The sequence below is a fragment of the Bos taurus genome, chromosome 26 (assembly GCF_002263795.3).
Source record: "Bos taurus isolate L1 Dominette 01449 registration number 42190680 breed Hereford chromosome 26, ARS-UCD2.0, whole genome shotgun sequence".
Classification (NCBI taxonomy): Eukaryota; Metazoa; Chordata; class Mammalia; order Artiodactyla; family Bovidae; genus Bos; species Bos taurus.
Genome location: NC_037353.1, coordinates 34,025,677 through 34,048,402, shown reverse-complemented (window position 1 = coordinate 34,048,402; position 22,726 = coordinate 34,025,677). Strand labels below are relative to the sequence as shown.

Here is a 22,726-nt window from a genome sequence, read left to right as displayed (position 1 = left end):
CTTCCAGGCCACTTCGCAGTTACACAGCTTTTATTCCAGCTGCTAAGTGCTTTCCATTCCTTCTCCTGGTTTAGTCACGTGCCTGTGCTTAGGCCCCGCTTCTCATTTTCCTTTCTGTCCCTTTGCGTGGGTTAGGAAGCCACGGAAACAAAAACAAAGGTGGCCGAAGCACACGTGTGAATACACGCATGCACACGCACAACCTAACAACCGTGCAAAGCTTCCAAAGAGCGGAAAGAGAAAGGAAGACACAGCGCAGCTGAAGGGGAAGTCCCAATGCCAGCTGTGCATTAGCTACAGTCTGCTGCCTGACGCTAACCGAAATTCTTCTGCATAATTAGGACCCGCATGTCATGAAAGCTCTGGGAATGACTTTGAACATGACTAACCCACAGGGTCGGGAGACCTGAATGACGATGCACTAACTTGCTGTGTGATCTTGGCTAAGTCAGCTCCCCTCGGCCTCACTTGCTTCCCCTGTCATTTGAGGATGGAAGAGATGGTCTCAAACAACCTCTCCAGTTTTCACAGTATATGATTCTAACTGAAAAAAAAAAAAACAAAACCAAAAAGCCACTCTAAATAACTTTTTCCAAAACCTATTTTATGATCCCATTCAGCGAGGAGGTGGTGAGCCCTTGCATGTGGTCATATGTAAACTCCCTGCTGGGTGGGCTGCTCTCCTTTCGGGAGGGCCCCCAAACAGCTTTGGTACCCACCATCCTCTTCGTAGTACCAGTCAGGGTTGTCAGAATAGGCAGTGGTACTGCTGGCGTTCTCTTCCTGGTTATTATACTCTTGGCTGTACTCATACTGGTCAGGAGTCCAATCTACAGACATGGGAACAGGACAGAAGAAACCCTAATTGTTAGACTTACAGAAGCCACCATTTTATTTCACTGAAAACCCCATTTTCTGAAGATTTCTAGGTCCTAAAAGAGGCTTCCTGTGTCTTTTCAGCTCCTGACACTAATAGGGTGTATAGAAGGGGTCAAGCATTGTGAATTTTCATTTGAGGGGGTTGTTATGACCCAGTGATCCAGTACTGGCACTTGGCAAGGTCAAGAGTACGTGATTGGAAATGGGAAGAAGATGTCAAGTTCTGGCTTTTCGCTAACCATGACCTGGGACACAAGCCAACTGTGTTCTCGGTGCCTCAGTTTCCTCACCTGTAACAGGAAGATGACTGGGGTCTAGGAATCCTCCAAGTTGCTATACAGATCTGCCCAGGGTCAGATCCAGGGGCACTTGGATGCCTTGTTGGGTGGTTCTATGAATGAAATTTCTCAGTGGGACTTTACCAGTCACTTCAGCTCAATCAAGTCAAAGAAATTTGTCACCTCCCTTTCGGTCACAGCATCAAACTGCTCCCAAGTTATTTCTATAGAGTCATCATAACCGTTAATATTTACTGAGTCTTTACTATGTACCAGGCTCGGTACTAAGCATTTTACATGAACCATCCCATTTCATTCTCCTGAAAATCTAGGAAGTGTGTTATTATCTCTACTTTAAACCACACACTAATAGATGTAGCTTATGAACAAAGGCAGCTTATCTCCGCACAACCCCTAAAGTGCACACTCTCCACTTCTTCAGCAGGCCTCTCACACTGCCTCAGAGAATTCACACTTACCCTTGTCAAAGGGGTCCAGTCATTCCCACTGCACATCCAGCCTGTTAATTAGGAATCACCCAAGAACAACCTTGAGAAGGTTCACAGATCCTGCCCACTGAGAGAAAGGGCCGTGTGTGGCCTTGGCCATGGTGGTAAATCTCACACTAGACCAGTCCACTGGGGAAAACAGGTGTGTGTAAGGCTGGACCCAAGCTCTTTGTTGTCCGGGGCTTTGGAAGATGTTGGTAGCTCTGCGACTGACAGAGAGAAGTTTGGGATTTAGGAGAAGTAGGGTTGACTTTGCTCTCGCCAGCTGGCAGGAGTGTGGCAAGCCGGCAAGCTGAAGCCGCAAGAAAGCCCTCCGGAGATGCATATGATAATGACGTAGGGGCAAATGCAGATAGCCGACTTGAAAGGGCACTCCCACAGAGCCAGCTGATGGCTCGGAGGATGCCACTTTACCTAAGCCTGATTATCAATCACATTATCTTACTGGTCTCTCAGTCATTCCCTGATAGTCTTTATCGCTCTAGCCTTTGAAAAATCGACTTTTGCACAATGGCTGTTTTATATTTCCCATTAAAATGGAACTATCTTTTTATTTCCTTTTTGAATACGCCAACTCTGGTTCCTTGCCAAAGTTTCACCTCATTTATCACACTGTCAAGTCAAGACTCCCTTTGCTTCCTCATTATTTCGCTCGAGCCGCTTTTCCCCACTATGAAAATGCTCCCAGAGGAGGCCACCTTCCCAGGCAAGAGGATCTAGGTTGAAGATAAGGCCATTGTCTTCCTGGGGCAAATCAAGTTTCTTTCCAGCTAGCTTGATAAAGTAGAGAAAGAGAGGGAGAGTGTGAAGGGAAAAAAATGTTTTTCTGAATTTGACATGAAAGATTTCAAACTGACATTTTTCAGAGACAATGGGTTTGGTAATGAGATGATGGCCCCATTTCTTTCTTTCTTTTTTCTTTGGAGAATTGATTTTTGTTTTCCAACAGGTGTTTAGAGATCAGCGCCTTCGAATTGTTCCTGTAATTTCTCCCATCACTCCCACAAGTTGAGGGTCAGACTGGCTGATCTTGGTTAGACCATTGCAGATATTTGGAAATGAGGGGAGGTTTTTATAGATAGATGGAATGGTATCATTTTTCCAGATGATGAGGGATGGATGAAATGTGTGCTGGAGGGCTTTGACTTGAATCCAGCTCTATTTACAAGGCCTCCTCACCCCTCAGTGAAGCTAAGGAGGGAATGAAACACGTAGATATTGATTATCGTCCTGCTAAGCAAGGCAGTGTGTGTGTGTGTGCTCACTCGGATCCGACTCTTTGTGACCCCAGGGACTGTAGCAGCCAGGCTCCTCTGTCCATGGGATTTCCCAAGCAAGAATACTGGAGTGGGTTGCCATTTCCTTCTCCAGGGGGTCTTTATGACCCAGGGATCAAGCCCACGTCTCCAGTATTGCAGGCAGATTCTTTACTGCTGAGCCACCAGGGAAGTTAAGCTGGGGGCAGGGGTTGGGGGACACAAAGTAGATTTTTTACTATATTGGGGTCAGCATCCCTGACCCTCACATTGTTCAAGGGCCGACTATATCATGTAGTAATAACAAACAGACCCACATAGCTTGATTAATATTCAGTTGCTGGTGGGATACAAATTCTAGATACTAGAACTCCTCAATGGCTCAGCTGATTGCAGAATTTTAGGTTGCATGGCTCAATCTCAGAGGGCATAGCTCTTGTACTTCGTATTTAACATGGTCTATCTGATTTGTTTCCTCCAACTGCATAGTTGGCTTCTTAAGAGTAAGAGCCATGTCGGTTCTTCTCTTTCGCTCCACAGTGCCCAACACAGAGCCCTATTAGCCCCTGACATATGTATTTGATAGATCAAGCTTTCCCTCGGGGGCCAAGCCTCCCTTCCTTCTGATCAGCCGACACACGGTGGGCACACGGCTCTGCCAGCAAAGATGGTGTCTGTCTGGTTTAGAGTAAACAGAGAATTCAGGAGAGAAACTGTGAGACTTGGGTCATAGATATTTGGTGAAGACAGTGCCTGATGAGCTTGACAGCAGTATAGACATTTGTCCAAGGGCTTACCTGGGGAGAGAGGGATTGCATGCAGCCCGACATGAAATTTGGTTCCATTGGCAGATTTTAAAAAATCACTCCAGGTTCAAATACAGATTATCAGAAACTTTCTCTAGTCTACAGAAAAGGAGAAAGCTTTGAGGGAAGAATGGGGCAGCTGTCAGAAGTATTTCATATCAGGTATAAAAAGAAACCCTTGTGGATTTGTCTAATTATCAGAGTCTGCTTTTAGAATTTATCAGGAAGAATGGTAAGAGTATCTTAACTCCAATAATCCAAATAAGAGGTTATTACACACTCACTATTTTCTATGTATTGGTGACTATACTAAATAAATGTGATTTCACACAATCTGTTTAACCTTAACAAAACAAAACCCTAATGGCATAGGTCTTCTTATTTCTATTTCACAGAAAAGGAAAAGTTAGGGCAGAAGGAGATGATATCAGAACCCCAGTCTACCTGACTCCAGTCTAGTTTGCTTTTTATGAGCCCGGGAGCCTCTTGTGGGTTTGTGTTTCCTAAAAGTCCATGGGTTTTAGCTTCTAGGAAGTAACATGCATTGGGAAATCTCCTTTGGCACGTGCTCCAGGTCCCTGGACTGGGATTATCGTGGTCCCTACAGAAAAACTCCAGAGTTCCTGGGATGGGGCTCTGCAGCTGTTTGGGTTAAAGAGCTCGCCAGATGTGTGGAACGGAGTAGAAATCCCTGGAACGCTGTCCCTGTTGGCACCATCCATCACTGCGGCACAAACCATTCCTCCGAGGGCCGCCCCCAAACCCCAGCCCTGTCAGCCTGCATTTGACGCTTCCAATCGGCTGACAGGGCAAGCCCAGCAGAGACCCTTGCTGGCAGGCGGCAGGACAGCTGATGGATGCGCTCAGCCTGTGTTGCTGGGCCCAGTCTAGCCGGCTTTGAAGAGGCATTTCCATAGGCTTGTGGGCTGTTGTGTCACCTGCTTTGGGGAGATGAGCAGAGTCTGTGTTGTTTGATGGCCACCTCCTCTGCCACCCGTTGGGGACTGTGTCCTGGCCCCATCTGTGCCAGCCAGGCCGTCACCACGCACTGACTCCAGCAGGATCAACCACAGCAGCAGCTTGCCCGTGGACATGAGCACAGTGTATCTCTGGCCCCACCATTGTCTAAAGACGGCGGGGAATCTGACAAAATTCCATCAAAGTATAACCCTCAGATGAAATTAAATCAGACACAAACAGAGGAGTCTTTAGAACCTAACCTGTTCTTTGCAGACAGACCCAGTCACGACATCTCACCTCATTCCACAGCCACAGGCTGACCGAACACCTTGAGAGGGACTCGGAAAACTGTGGGTGGCCTGCTCCAAGGTCCCTTCTTCTACTCACTGAACTCTCAGAAGCCATTGGCAGAGTTCTTATAAAGTCCAGAAGCTCAGCATGTTAAATTCCACTCTTTCCACTCCCTATTGCTGTTGTTTAGTTGCTAAGTCGTGGCCGACTCTTTGAGAGCCCGTGGACTGCAGCACGCCAGGCTTCCCTTTCCTTCCCTGTCTCCTGGAGTTTGCTCAAACTCATGTCCATTAAGTGGTTTTTCAGCCTGTGCTTGAATACCACCAGGGATGGAGAACACACTATTTTCCAAGAGCCCCAAAGCCCACTGAGATTTTTTTTGAGAACTCTGATGATCTACTATTTGCAGATTAAATCTGACACTATAGTTTCCAATCTGTTTAATTAAAACTGAGAGCTTTGTGGACGCAAAGTCCCTTTTCTGTGACGTCTGTTCAGCAGAACCACTGCATATAGTCCACGTTCTTTACGCTGTTCACTGCACAATCCAGGGCATCGTAAACTTAGAGTCATTGTAGATGTCTTTTGCAACTTTCTGGCAGGTGGCAGTAAAGTGTGTTGAGGTAGATATCCCTCTTAATTCCCACAAAGGCTACCTCATGGACTAAGGGTGGGGCTGCTCTTCAAATACATGGAGAGTGAGGTCCCTTGAGACTTCAACGTCCTGTTTCTTCTTCTGTGTGACCACACAGTTCTGCAGCTGTGTCTCCTGGACACCCAGACTACAGCAGCCCATTCAGTGGTGCCTGAGAAGTTTTGTGCAGAAGGCTGGGGTGGGGGCAGCTTGTCCCATCTCTGGACTTTGGACCTTCCCTGGATTCCACATGTGGACACTGCTGGTCTGGCCATCCAAGGGAGCCCTCCCTGAAATACGATCCTTCCAAGGAATTACATGTTGTTGAATTCAACACTCTCTTGTGCTTTGAGCAAAGACCCCGATCCTTTCAAACCCCAGCATGCCACACTCATGTATATTTCTTACCAGTTTCACAAATGTTCCCTAAGCACATGGGGTGGGATAAGGTCGCTTGCCTTGAGCTGGCACAAGTCTGTCTGCCCATGTAGGGCTTTGCTGCCAGAGAATATTGACTGTCAAGCTGAATTTGACCCAGTGCCATCTTTGCTCCAAAGAGACCCTTGATCCAAAGCTGAGACATGACTGTAGTCTCCTTGTGCCTGGCTCGTGTCCTCTGCAGGTGACCAACATGGGGCACTACCAGTGGGGGATGCGTTCTACCCCCCAAGTGAAGTAGTGAGTGGAGTTAACTCCCTTGGGTCTCAGAGCAGCAAAAAGAGACTCGGACCTGGAGACAGAGACCCACAGGGGACCAGATGCAGGAAGGAGCAGCTGTGCTCAGCCCAGGGTACCAGACAGAGGAAACAGGATGGGGAGAAGGTGAGAGGTGGCAGGTGTGTCTGTGAGAGAAGAGCTTGTGTGAAAGAACACTGAGGAAACAAAGCCGGTGGAGGAGCATCCCAGTGGGGCTGCTGGTGGGAGGCCATCAGCAGGGATGGGCCAGCCTGGAGCCTGCCTACATGGCACCACCCTTTCCACAGAGAGATGCCGGCCTGCCACTGATGGAGTGGAGAGAGTAGGGTAGCCCAGGGCTGCATCCCTGGAGCCATTGCTCAAGACATCCTCCCTTTGCCAAGGCAAAGTGTCTCATCTCAGCATTAGTAGGCTGTGTGACCTGGGGCAGGTTACTTCCCCTCTCTGAGCCTGTTTCCTTCTCTGAGAAATGAAGGGGTTTAACCACTTCAGCAGTTTTTCTCTTGGAGTCCTGAGGCAACATCAGTCAACTCAAAATTGTGTGAAACACTGTTTGTGGACACATAAACACCCAGGAGTATATTTCTTTGGGGAAATCCTCAAAGGGGTCCAAGCCACTTCCGAAACATTGGACCCCTGGGGGCACACGCACACTCACATCCCTTTTCTCCATCCCAGAACCAGCCTGTGGGGTGAGCAGCCCCAGGGCAGTCTGCACACTCACCTGGGTCCGGCTCTGTGAGAAAAGACAGCAGGGAGAGCTGAAAGAGAAAATGACAGAGAGAGGAGCAAGGTTGAGTTCTCTGAGCTGGTTGGGCTCTTTCCTGAGCTCCCGTGAGCTGAAAGGGGCTGTTTTGGGGTCATAGCCAGGGCATAGCAGCACTAGGTACTTTCTGATGGCTGGGGGCATGGGAGTGTGGACTGGAGAGAGTGGTAGGGCCTATTTGACCACGCTCCCCACTCTTCCTGTGCTGGTTGAGCACCCGAAACATCCCTCTTCTCCTCAGTATGGATGCAGAGTGCTTGCACTTACCTGTTCCCAGGGTGAAACCTGGCTGCCCAGGTACTGACCGTTTTCTTAGTTACAGCGATCACCATGTATTGTGTGTCTCCTCTGCCTGACTATACACTGCTGCATTTAACTCTTACAACAACCCTATGAAGAGGTTGCATTAGCACCTTCACAGGTGAGGAAATTGAGTTTCAGAGGTCACACAGCTGTGAGAGGATTCACATTTATGCCCATGTCTAGGTGATTGCCTTAGACTTCTCTGGTGGCTCAGAGGGTAAAGAATCTGCCTGCAATGCAGCAGACCTAGATTCAGTCCCTGGGTTGGAAAGATTCCCTGTAGAAGGGAATGGCGACCCACTCCAGTATTCCTGCCTGGGAAACCCCAAGGACAGAGGAGCCTGGTGGGCTACAGTCCATGGGGTTGTAAAGAGTTGGACACAACTGAGCGACTGTCACACAACAGCTCTTTAAGGTTGGAGATGGACAGATGTTTAAACTCTCCAGTTGCTCCTCATTGTTCTTGGAACAAAATAGGAACACCTGCCATGACCTATGAACCTCATCCCAGACCCTTTTCTCCAAATGTTGTTTCTCTCCTGATGCTCCAACTAGACCTGGGTTCAAAATGGCACCAGCCGAGCTCTTCCCTCCTTGGGGCTTTTGCACTTGTTCCTTCCGCCTAGATAGCTTGCCCCACCATTCCTCCCTTGCCTCCATGTCAGCTTGAATGTCATCCTCTCTGCATCTTTCCTGCCTCCCCCATCAGTATGACACACCCCAGTGGTTTTGTCTCTGCACCCATTCATTTCCTCCATGGTGCCCATTACTGCTTATAATTTTATATGTGTTTATTTGCATGTTATCTGTTGCTCACATCAAACTCTGATTCTCTAGAAAATCAAGGCTCCTTCTGTTTCACCACTGATGTATTTAGCCATTATCCAGCAGTGTTTGGCATATGGCGTGCCTCAACATAGGTTTGCTGAAAAAATAGATAATGGTAGGAATAGTGTTTGCGTTGTTTTTAAAATGATGTCAGTCAGTCAGTTCAGTCGCTCAGTCATGTCCGACTCTTTGTGACCCCATGGGCTGCAACACGCCAGGCTTCCCTGTCCATCACCAGCTCCCAGAGCTTGCTCAAACTCATGTCCATCAAGTCCGTGATGCCATCCAACCATCTCATCCTCTGTTGTCCCCTTTGTTTTTAAAATGCAGTACATCAAAAAAAAGAGAAAGTGTTATTTATTTAATAGGTGGAATATTTCCTTTCAGTTAAATCAGAGATCAGCAAAAAAAAAAAAAAAAAAAGCTCTGAAGCTGAAGCCAGATTGTGTTTTTGCCAATAAAGTTTTATTGGAACATGGCCCCTCCCACCTGCTTGTATACTGACTTTAACTCTTTCCATGCTATAATGGTAGGACAGTTGTGACAGAAACAGTATTGTCCCAAATATTTCCTGTCTGGAACTTTACAAGGAAGGTTTGCTGACCTCTGTCTTAGGAAACAGGAGCTCCGTCTTCTGACAGGCTTCCCTTTGGTTCTCAGTGGCCAGGAAGCTGCTGTCAGTATGATGTATTTTCCTGGTACCCAGTCTAGGCAGTTTCGTATATTTGCTTCCTCCACCTCCAGCAGAAGCTTCAGTTTTCTGTTTCACTGTAGCGCCTTCAGTCATTTTTGGGTAAAATGGTAAGAAGAAAGAATGCATTCGACATGGTGTACGAAGGGCACAACAGTCTAGACAAAAATGCTTATCCTGAATCTGCTCATGAAGAACATGACAGACAGAAAGCGTGGGCTTTCTGCAAAACAGCTAGCCTCAACTCTGCAAGCCTGTCAGTGTCATAAAAGATGAAAAAGATGGGAAGATTGTTCCCTGTTAATGAGACTAGAGAGACCTGACAACCAAATGCAGCGAAGGATCCTTGATTGGATCCTAGATTTAAAAAAAAAAAAAGCCCTGAAGAATATCATTGGGACTATCTGGAAATTTGAATATAGACCTAGGTTAGACAGTATTATTGTGTCAATGTTGAGTTTCTTGAGTGTGATAATGGAAGTGTGGTTTTATAGAAAATGCCTTTGTTCTAAGAAGGTCCTGAAGCAGGGAGTGGGATGGCTGCAATTTAGTTGCGAAGGATCCAGCAAAGCAAACAACTAACCAACCAACCAGCCAAAGCAAACGTGTGTACATAAAATCAGGGCAGAAAGCAACATGGCAAATGATCAGTGTTGCATCTGTCTGGGTGAAAAATATTCACTGTATTATTCTTTCCACTTTTCTAGAGGTTTGACAAATTATAAAATAAAAAGCTGGGGAGGAGAAAGGATGCAGAAACAGAGGTCATTTGCTGCCCGGAGTGCGCCTGTTTTGGAGAGGTGAGGGCAGGTCGGCAGAGGAATGGCAGGCTCAGGGCTCAGGGTGTTTCTGGCCCTGGAGAGTGTCTGACGTTGATACCTCCGGGCTTGGGTGCCAGGTAGGTGCCAGAGAAGAGGAATGAGGGGACCCTGGAACAAATGTTACCCCCTCCTTCAATCTTATCCTCGTCACAGCCAGTCAGCTCAGCCTTGATCCAGTCCTTTGTCTGTCTCTTCATCCCTCCATGAAGCTGTCTGGAGGCCAGGGCCTGTCCCTCTCTACCGGCCTTCATCCAGGCCTGCAGGACTTATGCCAGGCCAGAGCCCCACATTTTAACTGGAAACTGGAGCCTGAGGGACAGCTGGGTGCTGCACTGCTCGTGGCCAGCAGGTGGCAGACGTGCCCTTCGCAGGGGTTGGAACCGGAGCTGGAGCTCAAATGGAAACTAAACAAAAAGAAAGCAGGACCTTCCCAAGCTGGGGGCCCTTCAGATCCCTCGGGCTCTGGGAGTCTGAAACAGCTGCCTCCCAGCTGTGCACCCTGGGCTGATGTCAAGGGGTCCCAGGGGTCCGAAGCAGGCCCACTTATTTCGTGAATCACTGGATCCACCCACAGAAAAGAGGCTGTGGTGGAAACGTGGATACTGGCAGTCACACCACCAGGCTGGACCAAACCAGAAAGGCCACAAGAATCGCCAGTTGTTTGCGCCATACACCTGGATCCTGTGGCTCACCTGGGTGATGGCAGGGCATGGGGATTGTGAATAGACAGCATCTACCTACTTTCATCCCTATAATCCATTCTGTTCCTACAGAGAGAGACAGGGAAAGGATAAGAATTCTTATTCCTGGGGCTTGTAAATCCAAAGAGGAAGATCACTAGTGCAAAACAAGGAGAATGGGGAGAAGGAGGGGGACAACTATGATCTCAGTTCACATTTATTAATACCTGACAGTTGCCAAGGACTGTGCTAAATGTTTTATGTGCATTTTGTCCCTTTTATTGCACATAATCTTTGATAATTGGAGTACTATAATTATGTCCATTGCAGACGTTAAATTACCGAAAGTAACTCAGCTAGTAAATGCTGGAGCCAGAGTAGAATGGAGCCAGTCTTATGCCAGAACCATTGTGTGAGGGATGAGGGACCCACCGCATGCAAGCATGATAATGAAGGAAGTAGGAGAGCCACCCAATCCTAAGAGAGGCAGGGCACTCTCTGGTGAAGAGATTGGGCCCCTGTCTTTGGAAAGTTTTTGCAGGTCCTACCCAGACTAGCTCAGGCCTGGCAGACACAGAAAGGGCCGCTAGGCTCCAGGGGCATCCAGGGTAGGGACAAAAGTCAGCTGGAGCCTCAGCCAGTTCACTGTGACAAACATGTTTCAGCAAACATCTCCACCCAGATCGAAAGGCGCACAAGCTACTGCCTGCTTCTTCCGTCATGTGTATCCCCAGTTTCACCATGGCTGAGTGCTCACAAACTGCCCAGCTCCTCTGAGAGGGCTAGGAATAGCTACTTCTGGCACGTGGGAAGGTAGACGTTTTGCAGTAGATTCAGTGAGACCCCTTGAGATCCAACTGCTGGTCCATCTCTAATCAGGCTTTCACGATGGATCCATGCCTCAGGACTTTGGCCTTCCCCAGTTGGAAGGACTGATGCTGAAGCTTAAACTCCAATATTTTGGCCACCTAATGTGAAGAACTGAGTCATTGGAAAAGACCCAGATGCTGGGAAAGATTGAAGGCAGGAGGAGAAGGGGATGACAGAGGATGAGATGGTTGAATGGCATCACTGACTCAATGGACATGAATTTGAGCAAGCTCCGGGTGTTGGTGATGGACAGGGAAGCCTGGTGTGCTGCAGTCCACGGGGTCACAAAGAGATACGACTGAGCGACTGAACTGAACTGAGCTAAACTGAGTTAGAAGCAAATTACTAGCAATGTTAACATCTCACCCCCTTACCCAGTCACCAGTGAGCATAATATGGTGTCTTCTAGGCTAAGGATAGTTTTGGGGGGAAGGCGGCTGGGGGGAGGGGGGCACAGAGAGAGGGATCCTGTGACTTACAGCATAATCTTCTTGGGGGTGGAGGGCATTGTGGTCTAATCTCTTCTGTCCTATCTTTAATCTAGTGATTATTTCAACACAGGCTCTTCCTCTACTTTTGACAATTCTAAACCTTCTAGAAAACAAAACAAAAAAGCAGAGACTAAAAGTCTGTGTTGATGGTCTCTAGGAATTAACTATTAGGACATTTTCTCAGAAGGCAGAATGCTAAAGAATTGATGTTTTTGAACTGTGCTGCTGGAGAAGACTCCTGAGAGTCCCTTAGATAGCAAGGAGATCAAACCAGTCAATCTTAAGGGAGATCAACCCTGAACATTCACTGGAAGGACTGATGCTGAAGCTGAAGCTCCAGTATTTTGGTCATCTGATGCAAAGAGCCAACTCACTGAGAAGACCCTATGCTGGGAAAGATCAGGGGCAGAAGGAGAAGAGGGTGTCAGAGGATGAGATGGCTGGACAGCATCACTGGTGCAGTGAACATGAACTAGGGCAAACTCCGGGAGATGGGGAGGGACAGGAGGCCTGGTGTGCTGCTCCATGGTGTCGCAAAGTCAGACTCAACTGAACGACTGAACAGCAAGAACAACACAATATGTTCTCAAAGGACTGGGAAGCAGTAGAGCAAAGAGCTGGGGCTAGACCTGACCTCTGGGGCTAGAACCTTGGCTTAGAATGAGCCAATAGCAGAACAACCTTTCACCTGGTAGGTAAGATTGGAGCTCATACCCCAGCCATCTCTTTCTCTTTGGATGTTCTTCCAAGCCCTGGTGGTAGACCAGATGTCACTACACACCAGGGAAGGATTTGCATTGCTCCTAAAGGCAGCTGGAGAGAACTGCATTGTGGCCATGTGAAGCTGCAGGGCTGGAAAGCGAGCCACGAGCAGGAGTGCACAACTCAGCAGGGCCTGTCCCCACTGCTGGACCAAGCGCTCAGTGTTGGGGTAAGAGGTGGAGGTGACAGAGGACAGGGGTTGCCAGTATTCCAGTCACCATTCCAGCTGCTGCTTCCTTCATACCATCCATCTGCTCTGGCCCCTGCCGCAAACATAAGCTATGTCCTGAGATGAACAATTATGCAAAGCCTCAGCCATTTTTAAAAAATTGTAAAATATATGCACCATACCATTGTTTCATTTTAACCATTTTTAAGTATACCATTAAGTGGCATTAATTACATTCACAGTATTATGTAACCATCACCACTATCTATAGCCAAAACTTTTTCATCATTCCTAACATATAAACTCTGTATCCATTAAATAATAACTCTCGGGCTCCCCTGATGGTCCAGTGCTGAAGAATCCACCTTGAAATACATGGGACACCGGTTCCAGCCCTGGTCTGGAAAGATTCCACATGCTTTGGCATAAATGGGCCCAGGAGCCACAACTATTGAAGCCTTTGCAGCTATAGTCTGTGTTCTGCAGCAAGAGAAGCCACCACAACGAGAAGCCCAAGTACTACAGCCAGAGAAGCCCCCAGTCGCCACGACTAGAGAAACCCCGTGCACAGCAACGAAGACCCAGCACAGCCAAAAAATAAGTGAATAAATAAAAAATTTAAAAATAACTCTCTTCCTTCCTCCTCCAAGCCCTCAGTAACCTTTATTGTACTTCGTCATTATGAATTTACCTAGTCTAGGCACCTCCTATAAGTAGGCAATGGCACCCCACTCCAGTACTCTTGCCTGGAAAATCCCATGGATGGAGGACCCTGGTAGGCTGCAGTCCATGGGGTTGCTAGGATTCGGACACAACTCAGCGACTTCACTTTCACTTTTCACTTTCATGCATTGGAGAAGGAAATGGCAACCCACTCCAGTGTTCTTGCCTGGAGAATCCCAGGGACGGGGGAGCTTGGTCGGCTGCTGTCTATGGGGTCGCACAGAGTCAGACATGACTGAAGCGACTTAGCAGCAGCATGTAAGTAGAATCATACAATACGTGTCTTTCTATGACTGGCTTTATGTCACCACTATTCATGTTTTCAAGGTTCATCCATGTTGTAGCATATATCAAAATTTTTTCCTTTTTATAGCTAAATAGTATTCCATGGCATATCATGGTTTATCCATTCATCTGCTGATGGACAGTTGGGTTGTGATATCCTTTGCCTATATGAATAAGGCTGCTACGAACATTGGTGTACACGTAGCTGTTTGAGTCCCTAATTTCCATTCTTTGGGGTTGATATTAGAAGTGGAGTTGCTAGATCACGTTGTAATTCTATGTTTAACTTTTTAAGAAACCACCATGCTCTTCCACAGTGGCTGCACCATTTATTTCCACCAGCAATAAATGAGAGCTCTGATTTTTTCACATCCTCACCAATACTTGTTATTTTTCATTTTCAAAGGGTTCTAGGCATCCTGATAGGTGTGAAGTGGTGCCGCTCCATCCTTTGTGGTCAAAGGAAATCTCATCCTTGCTTTAGCACATGAACTATCCATCCATTGCACATGCGCACTGCTATCCTAGCAGTGGCTTCACTGTGGCTTTGCTTTCATCTGGAGCTGGAGGGAAGGAGGGAAGGTTCTAATGGGAAAATTCGAGGCCAAAGGAGAAGCAGCATCCAGTGGTCCCTCTGGGTGGTCTCCTTCTTGGGACACTGGGCAAAGCTGTTTATAGGACCACAGTGATGAGCCAGGAGGTGAAGGGGAGCTGGCCCAGACCCTTTACATGCAAAGGAGGAAGCTCAGGCCCAGTGGGATGACGCACTCCTGTAAGGACATGAGGGGATTGGGCTGGGGAGGAAGTCAAGGCTGGATCCCTTCACTCTGAGGCAGTCACCTGTGCCCGACCCAGGGCCACCTACACCACCTCTGCTCAGTTAGCTGCGGACTGGACTGCACAGCATTTGCAATCGGTTGCTCTTCACATAAGCACTTGGTGAGAGATACTGGTGCAAATGGGTTATCGCAGGAGCTTGCAGGGAGGGAGCCAAAGGATCAGGCATGAGACCATCCAGTATGAGGAGGTTGGAGAAAAACACATTTCTGGATGCGATCATGCTCTTGGGAGCCCACTGAAATGGCAAATGAATGAACAAAAGAGTGGGTTGGCCTTGTGTCTGAGGCCCACCACATGGGCACAAGCCCCAATATTCCCCTCCTCCGCCAGTCAGTTCTCAGGAAAAGCCCGGGGCTTCCCAGGGAGGTGGACTTCCCTGGTGACTCAGATGATAAAGAATCCACCTGCAATGCAGAACTGTTTTTGATCCCTGGGTTGGGAAGATCCCCTGGGAAGGGAATGGCAACCCACTCCAGTAATCTTGCCTGGAGAATTCCATGGACAGAAGAACTTGGCGGGCAGGTTATAGTCCACCGGGTCATAAAGAGTCAGTCGCAACTGAGCAACTGTCTCTCTCACTTTTTTCACTTTCCCAGGAAACTAACTTCCCACAAATGGGAACCAGTTCCATCCCCAAAGCTGTCTTTACGTCTGTGTTTTCCCTGGTGTGGCATGTGAACTGCTGCTGGTATCCAAGTTGATTCGGGTGGTGCCTGGCCAGGGGAGACATCACGTCAAAACACAGCGTGAGAAAGCCATTTCCTTCTCAGTTTTACTGTAAGCTCTCCCAATCCCATAACAAAGACAGACTGGGGTGGTGCTGGTAAGTCCTTCTCCTCCAAAGTGAAGTATTAGTTGCTCAGTCATGTCTGCCTCTTTGTGAGATCCTGGACTGTAGCCCACCAGGCTCCTCTGTCCATGGAATTCTCCAGGCAAGAATACTGGAGTGGGTTGCCATTTCCTTCTCCAGGGGATCTTCCCAACCCAGGGATCAAACCCAGGTCTATCTCATTGCAGGTAGATTCTTTACCATCTGAGCCACTCTTCCTAATCTTCCCTCCTACCAAGAAGAAAGCAGAGTTCCACGTGGAGTTTTAGAATGACAGCTGCAGCCAGTTGGAATTCAATATCATTGTTTCCTTTTCTTTGATTTTCCAATTTATAGTAGTGACAGTTTCCTTTCAAAATAAATCTATTTAGGTTGACAGAAAGTATTAAGAAACTAGTCTGGGCTTTGGCAAAATTTCTGAAGATGGATTCATTCATGACTAAAGTTTTGAAAGCCCTGAGCTAACGGGCTAGCCATCTAGCAAGACTTGATCCCTCTCGTGTTGGAAAGAAAAGCTTCAGGGATTGTTGGAGAAGCTTCCAGGTGGGACTGACTTTTCCTCCTGCCTGAAGCTGGAATCTGAGGCCACTGTCCCTCTGGACACGTTCCATTCCACATTGAAGGTCTCAGTCGTTTCAGGGTAGTGCCTGTCACAGCAACCTCTAACACAGAGGTTATGAATTTGGGACCAGCATCAAGCCATCCTGGGTTTGAATCCCAGCTCTGTAACCTCACGGGGCAGCCATCTGTGCAGATTATTTAATTTCTTTAAAGCTTAGTTTGTTATCTGTTAAATGAGGATGACAGCAGTCCTTACCTCATGGAGCTGTGGGGAAGCTATACATGAGGTAATAAATATAAATATATTTATATATAAAATATAAAGCACACAATCTCTGACATATAGCAAAGACTTAATAAGCTTAATAAATACTTGCTACAGTGATTATTAGCCATTGTTGTCAATATGTTAAAAATTTTTTTTATTTTCAAATTATGAAGTGATTGAGGAGAGCTCACTCAGCAGCACAAACTCTTCCTGGAATTTGTTCGTTGGGTCACAAGCACGTCACACCAACCCCCTCCCCCCATTTTTCCTGGGATCTTTGCCAAGTCCTAAGCCAGGAAACCTTGTTATATTAATTATGAAGAAAAAGCATGTTTTATTTAAAATCCCGGCTGCCGAATATTCTGCCATGCTGTTTCTTTCTCTGTGACAGCAGAATTGCTTTTGCATTTAGGAAACTCTAATGAATTGAAAATATAAATATATCTGTGCCTACACACACATACGATTTCCTGCAACCTGATTTCCCTAAATAACAGCATACACTACCAAAGCTAATGAGTTGGACTTGTGCTTAGGATCAGGTTTTTTTAATATCTATAGGTACATGCAGTGCAAATCAGTACTTATCTTTTCCATAAGACTTTGAATAGGTTACACAGCATGAAGGAGGGATGTCTCCTATGCCTGAAAGAGACCCTGACATTCTGGAGCACTGAGGCTTTGAAAAGGGCGGTTTGTGTCTTCTCGTCAAAGCCCTTGTTTGGTCCTGGGGGCCATGCGGTTATGGATTCTTGAATTAATCAGACAAGGAGCCCTGTAACTTGACCACCCGAAACTGACTCTAATATTTCGGCATCCACAGTGTTTCTGAACAATAATCAGACAAGCATGCTCTCTGTGTTTCTTTCCTTGTTTGTCTCTCTCTTTCCAAGGTGGAACTGGACAGGTAATGTACACCCATCGAACAGAGACAGTGTCAAAAGTAGAGCATGCTGGGACCTGGGGGGCCTGGGGTCTTCAGTTTCTAATACCAGAAGCAGTAGTTCCTTGTCCCCTCGGTGTTATATAAGAATGGAAGCCTGTGTTACTAGAATGTCTGATTTTCAGGAAAAGCTGGGGTCTGTATTATTATATGAGGTGTTCTGATTCTCAAATGTCACCAGCAATTGAAAGGAAATGAAAACAGTCTTCAGGTTGAACTTTTACCTGACAAACAAAACACGGGCTGTGAGCAACATGCATCCCAAGCCACAGATTTGCAACCTCTTGTCTGTGCAGATATTTTTGTGACTCTCCACCTAGGAGGATTCTGGAGCCCTAGAGTTCTTGAGTTTAAATTCTATAGGGTTTAAAAAGCTAAGAAATGGGAGCAAACACGCATTTTAATTGCAAGGCCCCCTGCTGAGGATGAGCTGAGATAAACAGGGCAAGCCTGACAAGCCTCGTCCTCTAGCTTCTGACCCTGGAAGAAGTCAAAGTGCATTACAGCTGAGCCCAGGAGCACCCCAAGTCACCCTCAGAACCGCAGCAGGAAAAGACGTCAAAGCCCTAGGGACAGGGCACATAGTCAAGCAAACCTCCCGTGATGGGTGAGGAGTCACAGAGCTGCGCCTCAATTCTGGCTGGGAAGTTAGGTCACCATCTCTGGGCTGGCTTCTCCTTCAGAAAATGGGAATAACAATATGAGGTGTCCTGGGGATTTTGTTGTTTAGTCGCTAAGTTGTGTCCAACTCTTTTGCACCCCCGTGGACTGTAGCCCGCCAGGCTCCTCTGTCCACGGAATTTCCCAGGCAAGAATACTGGAGTGGGTTGCCATTTCCTACTCCAGGCAATCTTCCCGACCCAGGGATCGAACTTGATTGTCCTGCATTGGCAGGCATTCTGCACCACTGAGCCACCAGGGAAGCCCCTGTGCTGGGGACAGGTGTTCAACACTGACAGGTAAGGAAAAAACAAATCTAGACCAGACCAGGAAGGCACTATGAAGGATTCCCTGGAATCTATGGCAATATTTGACCACGCTTTTTTGGGATCATGATACCTGAATATAAACCTAAGTTACAGATGAGCCCACAGAGAAGTCATCATAATGTTTGTGGTATAATCTGAATGCATAGGCAGATTTCCGGGCATCTCTCCAGTGGGCAGCAATGGGAGACCTGTGACTGCTTTTGTTTAAACTTTCAGAGGCACAAGGAATCTGTGCCTGATGCTTGACCCAGCAACGGGCCCCTGGTCTAAAAGCCCCCTACCCCTATAGGAAGGATCATACCCCTAAGGCCATATGTTGTTGTTTAGTCGCCAAGTCGTGTCTGGCTCTTTGTGTGTGTGTGTGTGTGTGTGTGTGTGTGTGTGTGTTTTGTGTCTGACTCTTTTGCGACCTCATGGACTGTAGCCTCGCCATGTTCCTCTGTCTATGGGATTTCCCATGCAAGAATACCGGAGTGGATTGCCATTCCCTTCTCCAGGGGATCTTCCTGACCCAGGGGATGAACCCAGGTCTCCTGCATTGCAGGCAGATTCTTTACCATCCGAATCACCAGGGAAGCCCCCCTAAAATTAGTTACTCAGTTGTGTCTGACTCTTTGTGACCTCTTGGACTGTAGCCCACCAGGCTCCTCTGTCCAAGGAATTCTCCAGGCAAGAATACTGGAGGCTGTATGGACCAAAGAAATCTCATCCTCAGCCAGGGCCCCAGGCAAGAGACCTTATCCAGACAGATGGAAACCAGCCATACTCTGAGACTCAGCTCTGCCACCTCCTAGTTTGAGAACACGTTCCTCAATTTCCTGCTCGGCAAAGTGGAAGCAATAACGGTACTTCTTTCTTTTCTTTTTAAACTTTTTACTTTGTGTTGGAGTATAGCTGATTAACAATGCTGTGATAGTTTCAGGTGGACAGCCAAGAGACTCAGCCAAGCATGTACATGTACCCATCCCCCCCACATTCCCCTCCCGTCCAGTCTGCCACATATCATTGAGCAGAGTTCCCTGTGCTATACAGCAGGGACTTGGTTATCCATTTTAAATATAGCGGTGTGTACATGTCCATCCCAAACTCCGTAACTATCCCTTCTCCCCATTCTTCCCCCTGGCAACCATAAATTCATATTCTAAGTCTGTGAGCCTATTGCTGTTTGGTAAAAAAGTTTATTTGTATCATTTCTTTTTAGATTCCGTTTATAAAAGCTGTGACATGCTATTTAGCCTTCTCTGTTTGGCTTATTTCACTCAATATGACAATCTCTAGGTCTGTCCATGTTGCTGCAAATGGCATTATTTTGTTCTTTCTTTGGAGAACTCAAAAGCCAATGCCTCAAGAGCACAGCGCACAGCACACAGGATTTCTCATTAAATGGCAGTTTGTTATTACTACCTACGTTGGGGCAGGAGAAGCCACCCTGTCCATCTGGCTATGTGGTTCCTTCCTTCCTGGTGATGTCTCAAGCTCTCTAAACATCTGAGTGAGTTGGCCACTTTCCCCTGTGTCTCTGTGTATTGACCTATGGAATGCAAGCCACTCTCCCAGTCACCTGTCTGGCATGCATCTGGAGTAAGAAAACATTCCAAAGCCCTGAATCCTCTCTTTGGAATTGACTAAGCTCGTTGCCTAAAGGCTAGTTCTCATATTTTCTCTTTTATCCATTATTGACTTACAATTTCATTGCTAACCCTAAAAATTCACTAGGGCTTGCAAAATAAGAATTTGGGGAGACTGTTATCTTTTGCTGAACTTCAAACAGACTGCATCCACTCTCTTCCTTGTCTGCAAATTTTAGGATTTAATTTCTTCTGAGTGGTACTTTCCCTGGACTCTTTGTGAGTCTAATAATTTCCATCGCTTTTTTCTAGACCTGTGCTATTTCTGTAGGGTCTTAGCCTCAGACATTCAACAGCAATCAGTGATGTAGAGGGTTTGATAACGACTGATCATTGCAGCCACACCACACACACACACACACATACACAAGTTATCATTGGGAAAGAAAATTCTTTCCAAGATGAGTCATTGGCAGCTTAATATGGTACTAAGGTAGGTGTCTGTGTACAGTTTACGAAAAGGGGAGGAGAAGCTGCTGTTTTTAAGGCATGCTAATCAGAAAGCCTAGAATCTAATCTGCTTCCTGCAGATTAGCTCTATGGAGTGAAACTGGAAATAAAATGCGAAGGTATTTAATATGATGACTGTTATTTCAGTTCTCATTTGTTTCTTGTACGTTACTCACCACCCCCCTCCACCCTAACAAAGGTGAGCCTTCTTTGATTTTTATAAAGAACTCGTGTTCACTTTGGAAATTTCAAGGGAAAAGAGCTCACATTTATTGAATGTGAGCATGCATTGCCCTGCTTAATCAGTCACGACCCTTCCCAAATCTGGGGGAGATTATCAGTTGATTTGCAGTAGAGGAAACTGAGGTTCACAGAGATGATGTTATTTGCACAAGGATCCACACCCAGAATGTGGCGAAGCTGAGATTCAAACCCTGGCTTCCAAGCCCACACTCCCACCTCAGACCACCTCCAGCATGGAGCTTGAGAGGTGTGAGGTCTGGTGAGGACCCCCCTTATATGCCCACAGAGACCCAGCTAACAGTCTTGGACTACAAGGGCACGAAACAGGAGCAGACACCACCACACCTCATCTGCTCCCTAATGTCTTGAGTTCCCCATGTGAGAGCCCCTGATGTAACTTTCCTTCTCCACTTACCACGACCTCCTGGGCCCCTGCTCACCTCTGTGCCCCGTTAACTACAGCCACAATCACAGGTTGATGCAAGAAAAAGTCCTGCTTGCGAAGCTTCTCTCCAAATTCGATCCACCTAAGTAAAGCTGTTGCCAGCAAGATTCTCCTCTAGGGTCAAAGTAGGGGGATTCTTACCCTATTGTCCCCAAAGAAGCTGGAGAACTGGGTATGCGTGTCAGCATGTACAGAGAAAGAGTTGGTAGCTTTCAGTGGCTTCCCAAAGGGATCTCTGGGTTCATATCAGACAAAACATGCTGCCTTAGTGGATTTTTTGGCTCTGATTCCCTTAGTTGGAAGTTGTTCATGGAGACTGCTCCAAGATGACTCAAGTCAATTGCATGGCTTCATGGAACTGGCCACTTAACAGCAACCAACATGAAAGACCTGCTTTAGAGCTCGAAATCAGGACATATTCGACCTGGCAACACCAGTCTTTCACAACTAAAGTTTCTCATTGCTCCTGGCCCAGTGGGTTTGGTCTTCCTAATAACCTCAGAGCCTCTCAACACCAGATATTTGAAAAGAACACTTACCCCGAAGGCTGTCTTTCCCGCCAGAACCATTAACAGCAGAACATGGAGATCAGACATTCTGGCAAACATCTTTGTAGTTTAAGAACTCTTGTTTTGCTCTAAATACAATTTCTTTTGTTGTCTCTGCCTTTTGGGGGGAGGGGGGAATGTCAGTCTCCCAGGATTCAGGAACAAATGAAGAGGATGCAAATTATTAACTAGGCATCAAATACTGTTTAATGTTTAATGTTTTGCAAACCAACTATCTTGATTAAACAAATGGTAACTTTGGGGCTGGGCTGAGTCATGGGGTTGGTTTCTTTTCTGGAGAGAAAGTCTCCAAAGAAAGCAGCAGAGATAAAGTGCCCCTGGCTCCTGGGGGTGGGGGCGGGATTGCCAAGAGTTCAGTGCAGAAGGCCCCACAGTTCACTAGCATCTCGGTTGCAGGATAAAAGCCTGGCCAGAGTGAGGCTCCTGCCACAGGCCTCTGACATTGCTGACTCGATCAGAATGTTAATAGAGATCTGATTCATCAAATCGCTAACAGAATTAAGGCATGGATAGGCTCCTAATAACATCACGCTTTATATTCATGAAAGATAAATTAAAGGATGCAAAACTGCTATTGACAAACATTGATTCTAGGCCCTTTGAAGCATTGCCCACGATTGCTTGTTGGCTTCAAAGTTTTCTTTTAAATTTCATTACATAAGGCTTTAACTTTTTAATTATTTTTTTTCCCTTTCATTAGAGTCTTTCTTTGATCAAGAGAGGGGGAAAAGTGCCCACGGTGCTCATATCTGGGGCCAATTGTTTCTTACAGTCTTTTTTACCTACACTGATTGCAGGTAGCGCTATAAAAGCAACAGTTGCCTATGAAGCGTGGGTGCTCATGGATACAATTGATCTCTTTAGTAGGATCGTTGTGAGCTTCTACAAACACCTAGCTGCCCACAATAACCTCTGCAAGGGCTCCAGGAATCCTCTCATCTGAGCCCTAAATCCAGGGTCTAAAATCCTGCTGATGACCAAGGCAGGTGCTCAGCTGGCTCACCTGTTCGCCCATGTGCCATCCCTACTTGGACATGCACTTAGACACCTGTGTGGCTGCTTCCACCTTCAGAAGCTGGGTTGCTGGTCATGGAGGGCCCCACACGTAGTAGCCCAGGAGAAGACCAAAGTCAGTGCCCCAGTCGCCAGAGAGGTGGTCCTTGAAGAACAAACCATCGAAAAAGAGCAAACCAACAGAAAGACGGTCCTTGAAGAGTAAACCATCAAAAAAGAGCAAATTACAAAAAAAAGACAAACCATAAT

At 46.9% G+C, this 22,726-nt stretch overlaps 1 protein-coding gene across 1 annotated transcript in view; it reads right to left on the bottom strand.

The window, feature by feature from the left end:
* Window positions 1–21,588, bottom strand: part of HABP2 (hyaluronan binding protein 2) — a 35,460-nt gene extending 13,872 nt beyond the window's left edge. The window contains exons 1-3 of the mRNA NM_001014868.1: window positions 21,434–21,588; window positions 7,034–7,070; window positions 720–830 (exon numbers count right to left, since the gene is read on the bottom strand). Coding sequence (NP_001014868.1) covers window positions 720–830; window positions 7,034–7,070; window positions 21,434–21,502 — 217 coding nt within the window. The 5' untranslated portion in view covers window positions 21,503–21,588. The remainder of the gene's footprint in view (window positions 1–719; window positions 831–7,033; window positions 7,071–21,433) is intronic.
* Window positions 21,589–22,726: the final 1,138 nt, after the last annotated feature.